Source organism: Sander vitreus, chromosome 9 (genome assembly GCF_031162955.1).
Source record: "Sander vitreus isolate 19-12246 chromosome 9, sanVit1, whole genome shotgun sequence".
Lineage (NCBI taxonomy): Eukaryota > Metazoa > Chordata > Actinopteri > Perciformes > Percidae > Sander > Sander vitreus.
This window is the reverse complement of record NC_135863.1, coordinates 3,255,938-3,263,444: the sequence shown is the minus strand read 5'-3', so window position 1 is coordinate 3,263,444 and position 7,507 is coordinate 3,255,938. Positions and strand designations below refer to the sequence as shown.

The following is a 7,507-nucleotide window of genomic DNA, read 5'->3' as shown; positions in this document are numbered from 1 at the left end:
ATTGTACAAGACAATAGAACAAACACTGGGAATGGAAAAACGTACTCTAACAGTCAGAAATCAAATAGAAAAAATGGAATAAATTGTATCCAGAGCATACAGTTAGAAGAATAAGTAAACTTTTTAATAAATGCCTACTGTAGATGGCTATGTATGCACGCACGCACACGCACACGCACACACACACACACACAGTGGAGCTGCCCCCCCCCCCACTTTGTTTTGTGTGTTTTGTTGCTGTCTTATTTTCTGTGTTTGTGTTTTGTATTATTTCTATTTTTATTTTATTTTTATTTATTCTTTTCTTTTCCCTGTTGTGTAATATGTTCCCCCTGTTCCTCCTTGGTGTTTCTATTGAATGTTAATATTGGGGGGAAAAATGTAGTACAGTAAAGAATGTAATGCTTTTTGCACTAAGAAAAGTACTACAATAAAGTAATAAACAAAATGTAAGTAATCAAATAAGTGTCATAGTGATATATATTACTTAACATTATTACTATGTTCACCGGTAATGTTTATATGCAGGTTCAAAAAAATCCAAGCTATTCTATATTTATATATTATACTCAAGCTATCCTTTCTAAGGAGGTGGAGTTCATAATCCAAGCTGTATATACTGATGGAGGCGCACCAACAGAGATGGCCTTTTTTACACATTGCTCTGGCTGGTGCAATGACCTGTTCTCACCTCTAAAGGTCAGCAGTTAGTAACTCTTGATGTCTGAGGGACGCCCCTTAAGAGAACAGCAGCTCACTTTAAAAAAGTGGATCATATATTGACTTATTGTAACAGGAGAACAAATGCAGACATGAAAGCGGCTTTTTGTGCTATGTATATGTATATGTATATGTAACAAAAGGTCGATTTTGATCTCACCGGGAACATCATCCAACAGGTCAGTTTGTCCAAATATAACAATCTTTCAATCTATTTTAAGTTTTGATGTGGTGTTCATTCTGTTAACAAAAATGATCAGTTTAGCCAAATTACAAATACATTTGTTTTGTTTTTTCCTTCCACCTTGTTTTTCACTGCTGTGAATGTGCTCCATTTGTTTTTCAAGAAACTGACCAACTTCCTCTGGATAATCCACAGACCTCACCGTGAACACATTTCATTAGAACTGCTGTCAACTGAAGAAAAAGTCCCTATAAAAACTCTAATTGTCTTCATGTTAACAATGTAGTCACTTTAAAACCCCAAAGTCTTTTGCTTTATTTCACTTATATTCAATTCACTATTATAACGCATTAATTCAACCAAAAATACTGAAATTTCAATAGCTACATCTAGGATTTCAGTGCAAATGCAAAGAAATAATGCAGTTCTTCAATTGGCAAAACATCACAGAAAATTAAGCTTTCATTTTAAGGATTTTGCAAATTTTTTATTTGAATTGGCCCAACATCTTCGTCTGCTGGTTCTGTCTACTGAGGAGACGAGAACCTGCCGAGGAAGAGGATGCACTTGGTCTTATTGTGCCTGATGAAGAAGAGGAAGGGGTGGTCCGCTGTGAAGTGTTCCTCCCTCAACATACAGAATGCTATCATGCCTGCTGTGGCTGCAGCCGCCTCCGTCCCCTCCTCGTTCACCTCCACAAAAGCCTTGTGGACCACTGTAGACAGGAAGAGTCCTCGATCGCCGTTCATGCCGGACAAATCGGCCTTCGCCGCACAGAACACGTCTTTCATGCCCAGTTTGTACAGAGGCTTGTTCAGCTCGTAGTCTTCCTCCAGCTTGAACTTGGGCAGGTGAACCAGGACTTCTGAGTGGACGTCCATGTTTTCCCTGTTGGTCCATTCGTCCAGCTTCTCCCTTGTTAGCTCAGTCTCCACCTGGAACACACACACACACACACACACACACACACACACAGTATTGTATGACATTGAGATCAAGATCTCTTTTGCGAGATCCAAAACCATGGGTCATTTCAGAGTTATTATTCTGCGTTTTAGTTGATATCGATTCTAAACTTTTCCAAGAGTGCAAATGGTTCATAATGTATGCATCACAGCTTGTATTCGTAAATATGAGCACATTACCCACGTTTTAGCTTCACTCCACTGGCTGCCCCTAAATGGTCCTACCTGTCCAAGCTGCTTCACCCCTACACACCGACCTGCTCACTCAGGTCAGCTGAACAACTGCGCCTGAGTGTCCCTAAAACGAAGCGGAAACTTAAAGGAGATCGTGCCTTTGCTGTGGCAGCTCCAAAAATATGGAATGACCTACCTCTGCCTATTAGACAGGCTTCCTCACTGTCTAATTTAAAATCTCTTCTTAAAACCCACCTTTTTTCCTTGGCCTTTCCCAACTGAGGCTGACATTTTTGTGCAAACTTTTTACTGTGATACTGTTTCATGTTTTAAATGTTAAATGTTTTAAATGTTTTAAATGACTTCTACTTTGTTCTGTAGAGCACCTTGGTCAACGTTGGTTGCTTTTTAAAGTGCTTTATAAATACATTTTGATTGATTGATTCTTTTACATTCCTTGCAAGCCTAGTTAGTTGCTTCTGGGCTGTGTACCTTCAGCAGAGTGTCAGAGCCGTCCGCGGACTCCTCAGGCAGCAGGATGAACATGCTGAGCTCCTCATCCACGTACGGCAGCTCCAGGACCTGCAGACCGAGCTCAGGAATGTAGTTGTAGGGCAGCTTCTTCATCTGGTACATCATCTGGACCGGCTTGGCCTCATTCTGATGTGCAAGAAACAAAAATCAAAGATGATCCGAACACGTTAGAAAGTTTGAATTTAGTTTCTAGGTGTTCAGTTCCTCATTTGTTAAATGGTTTTCCTCTATCTAGCGTTCATGTCTTTATGCTGCACACTTCACCTGGTTGACTTTAAAGGTCATCTCTTTGGTGTTTGCCACATCAAAGCGATTCATCCAGTTGCCCTTGAAGTAGATAGCATTAACCAGAGCCAATCTTGTCATAGGGGTGACTGTTCCTGGCTTCAGAAGATCTTTGATCTTATCTGAAAGGGAATACACAGACAAAGCAACCATTTAACACTGATTCACAGAAGACCCTATCAAATGATCACTGTCACTGGTCCAATTAGGATTACTCACTTTCTGTCTGCTGCTCGACCCAGCTGTTGATCTCCGCTCTGCACGCCTCTGAAGCCCCGATGAAATCAACAGCCTTCAGGTCTGCCTGGTAGTGCTTCTGCGTGGCGTTGAGGAATTGCTGCAGAGAGTGGATAACGTCTCATGAATTCAGTCATTATAAAGTTATTGATTCAATAATAGGGTCTTCTGTGATGAGTGAACACCGAAAACTCACCGGGAGGAAGTTAGCGGTAGTTTCTCCGTAGAGACGGTTGGCTAGTTTCAGGATGTATGATGCAGATGGCGAGTTGATGTCAGCGTTCAGTGTCTGGAAGTCTGCGTGGACGCCTTCACCAGAGCTGAATGAGAGGGCCTGTGTGCATGTTTGGAACAACATACATTATTTTGGGATCAAAAAATTGTTACTGGTAGTGAAAAGTAAGAATATTACACTGTTCTATGAGCTATGATACCTTTACAGCTTGTAAGACTTTTGCTAGAAATTAAAAAAAATGTGCTTAGTGGAGAAAAATGACCCTCAACTTACTGATACATTTGCAAGTTATATGATGCGTAATTTTGTCAAACAATCTATGCTGTACATGATGTGTAGTGTTGCTTCCCATGGCTGCTACACTGTATATAAGCTTAATAATAGATATTCTCTATGTGCCTTTTAGTTGCTTGTAATTCTAATGTTCAGTCATGTCTGTTGTTTTAATATTGTTATTAAATAATGTGCCTGCTCTACATATTATACACTATAAGGCCAAATGTATGCAGACAGGCATGCCCCCATACTTGTGTGTACTTTTGTGCACTTTGGATCTAGGGCTGTTTTTTAATGGTATGAGCTAGATCACTTAGTTTTAAATAAGGGGAAGCTTAATGCTAAAGTATACAATTCCAACTTTGTGTCAATGGTTTGGGGAAGGCTCTTTCCTGTCGTCCCTGCACAAAACCAGGCAACTGGCGTGCACGGAGCCCCGACCTCAACCCCATCCCACACCTTCGGGATGAACTATAATGTCGACTAGGAGCCAGGCCTAATCGCCCAACATCAGTAGCCGGACTCACTCATGCTCTTGCAATTAGGATCAAAACTTTGCAGCCAAGTTTTAAAGTCTGGTGGAAAGACTTGCCAGAGGGGTGGAGGCTGTTATAGCAGCAGATGAATGCTGTGTTTGCTAATGTTTTGAGTACTGAGTCGTCATTCATCATCAACCTGCTGAACCACTGCAGATGAAGGTTTGCCATTTTGGCTAAAGAGAACACATTTCCATTACAGAGGTCATTAATCAAAATAAAATACAAATAACAAAGGATTTACTGTACTTCAGTAGCAAACAGGTTTTATGAACTGAAACAGTAACTCTTTGTTCAACTTCCAGTTTTTATAACCTTCTGCTTTTAAGCAAACAGTACGTTACTCGTTTCAGAGGTGCTTATCGAGGTCAAAGTACAGGTATCGTAAGACTTTGCCTGTCTGAAGACACACCTTTCAGTCTTTGCATACCATACACACCTTAGCCAACAGCCTGAACCTCAGATCTCACAAAATGTTGAATGGAAACAGGCCTGGTCGACTGCATTTCGTAATATTTATTACTTTTTATGACTTGGCTAGAAGTGGAGGCAGAGGTGCATGTAATAGAGAGACAGTGTGCTGACCTGTGCCATCTGAGCAGCAGTGTCTCCTTCAGCACCCAGATAAACCATAGCCAGGGCCGAGCTGATGCTCAGCGGGGAAACGAAGATGTTCCCGGTGGGATTTGCTTGGCTCAGCGTGCGGAGCAGCTCCAAGGCAAAACCTGTGTTTGAGCTGCTGATGGCGGCCATGACTGATGATGTACAATTTTCCTGTAATGAAGGAAATCGGTATATAAGTCCATTTTGTAAAATACATTTTAGGACAGATTTTCATGTTAACAGAAATGCACCTAAATTATATTTCATAACTGGTGTCTAAATGAAACAAACTGTAACCTAAATACATTTTTCATCATACACAATTGACAACACCCACCAGGAAAGAGAGACTTTACAGTCCTTAAAACTAAGGGATTAAGGGATAAAAAATTGGTCGCATGTTACCTCCTTCTCCATCCCTCTTATCTTTATTGTTAACATAAAATAAAGGCAAAATGCAAAACATTATCTGCAAAGTTGTGTTGCAAGTAAGGTGTAACCTGTGAACCCCTCATACATATCTCTACCTATAGAAAAACGTACCAATTAAATGTAGCCCACCTGTGGTTCGGTGGTGCCATTTTATTTTGGCCCTAAAATCATTTGAATGATCTATTTGCACATGCAGCCTATTGGCATTGTGGTCACCTGGATGATCATCCAAGACACTGTGATGTTAAGTCCACCACCACCATGGTTTAACCACTAAGTTTAAGATATATTTAAAGGGAAATTCAGCATTTATAGCGAGTTTATACCGGGTGATTCAAAACATGATTCAGGTATTGAACTTTTTTAACCTGACAGTTTCACAAAATCTGAACGCATTTATTATTAAAGTTGATACAAAATGGTATGTGTGCGTCTCTGACTATAGTGGATACCCGGAAATAAACCCCCAGTGCACACGACCACCTTTAAATAGCCTAGCACACTGGCCACACTAGCTGGTGTGAAATACGCAGAGCACCATAGACATCAGGAGGTTAAAGCTACGTGATAACACAGTCCGTGTGTGTTTCAGACCTGTTATCTAACGTTGTTACATTACCTGATGGTCCCGCAACGACTGAGGCACGCTCTGCTCGCACGCACTTAACGTGTGGAAAAGTGAAAGCAAAACGTAAAAACACGCAAAAGTCCGAAAAAATCCCCTAGAAATAGAGACACCACAAAATGCAGGGGCAGTCGTTAAACCCAGAAGTCCACCGCTTCTCATTTATACGGAACACAAACAGTGGTGTGTGTGGGTGGGACGCGTGACTGGGCGATAAGTCTGGTGACAAATACATGCCTTATGTCCATATACTGAGGTCAGCGCTGTGGAAAAGTTTGAACAACATTTACACCAGTTCTTAAACCACTTTTAATATTGAAATTATTATGTATATAATTATTGTTTAATTATTGTTTTTTGCTATCCGATGCTGCGCATGGATGAGGCAGGGCCATAACGAGGGTTTTAGATCCCCCAGCAGAACCCCACCCATCACACACATTTCTGTCTAGCCACACACACACCAAACTCTGTACACATTTTAGAGTATTTAAAAACCACATTTCACATTTAATGTAAGCATTTAACAGTTCAATCTTATCTCCCAACATGAGTCTAAATGTTTGATCAAAGCCTTCTCTTCACTGCCAAGTAGATTCAAAATGTTTATTGTCACACCGGTTGTACAAGTACAGATATGTAAAAATGCTTATACTGGGAAGCTTTATTTGAAAAACAATAAGGAGCTAATGTAAGGGACACATTAAAGTAACAAATATATACAATAACAATTCTAAGAAGCAATGAAAGAAAACCAGTAAATAAAAAGACAATATAATAAAACATTGTAAATGCCAAGCCCTTTATTTAGGTGGTAGTTTGTTTTGCTCCCAAACAGACAATATTTTTATTTAAATATTGGAATCAGCCTTAAAAACATCTGAAAAGTGTTATATGTGTGAAATCCTGTCATATAAAAGCCTCGTATGTCATGTCCTGTTACACTGATATGAAAATATGTTTTAATAAAATTGTAATAAATGATTAATACAAGTACACCTCTGCCGTCATAGTGACAATTATGAAATATTTCGCAAGGTGTCATATTTTATGTTTCTCAGATACAGTGGTGGAATGAAACAGAGTACATTTACTCAAGTACTGTACTCAAATACAATTTTAAAATGTTTGTACTTGAGTATCAGCATTGTAGGCTATATACTTCTACTTTATTTCAGAGGAAAATATTGTACTTTTTACTCCACTACATATATCTGACATCTAGTTACACCCAATTATTTTTCTCTTATTAATACAAAACATAATCAACACATAAATTATGATATACAAGTATAGATTAAGCTACCCAGCAGTATATAAAGTAGTTAAAATTCGGCCTACATTTAACAGCTGACACTTTAAAACTGTTACATGAATGCGTCAATGATTATAATCTAATTGTGAAAATATAATATATATTATTCTGAAAAGCCTATTTTAACTTTTGAGGCTTGAAGTACATTTTTGGACTGCTGATACTTTTATACTTTGACTTCTACTTCTTACTTAAGTAAAATGTCTCAGTATTTCTTCCACCACTGCTCAGATCTTAAAGCCAGACATTTTCCAACACATTCATAATTGCAGTAACATAATCCTTCTCTTTTTGGAGCCGAGAAAAAAGCAAGACGATTGAAAAAGAGACTGATTGAGATTACATGAACACAGTGGAATGTGAGGTTTACTTTGGGGTCTTCAGGT

The 7,507-nt window shown here is 39.2% G+C and overlaps 1 protein-coding gene across 2 annotated transcripts; it reads right to left on the bottom strand.

Annotated features, from left to right (window-relative positions):
* Positions 1–1,194: 1,194 nt before the first annotated feature.
* serpinb1 (serpin peptidase inhibitor, clade B (ovalbumin), member 1) lies at positions 1,195–6,006 on the bottom strand. 2 transcript variants are annotated; one of them, XM_078258357.1, is made up of 7 exons: positions 5,801–6,006; positions 4,732–4,920; positions 3,296–3,433; positions 3,082–3,199; positions 2,842–2,984; positions 2,536–2,703; positions 1,195–1,839 (listed from the first exon to the last, which is right to left on the bottom strand). In XM_078258357.1, the coding sequence occupies exons 1-7, from the start codon at positions 5,966–5,968 to the stop codon at positions 1,432–1,434; spliced, it is 1,332 nt and encodes a 443-aa protein (XP_078114483.1). In that variant the 5' UTR covers positions 5,969–6,006; the 3' UTR covers positions 1,195–1,431. The 2 variants fall into 2 exon arrangements, with proteins under 2 accessions (XP_078114483.1, XP_078114484.1); XM_078258358.1 differs by lacking the exon at positions 5,801–6,006.
* Positions 6,007–7,507: the final 1,501 nt, after the last annotated feature.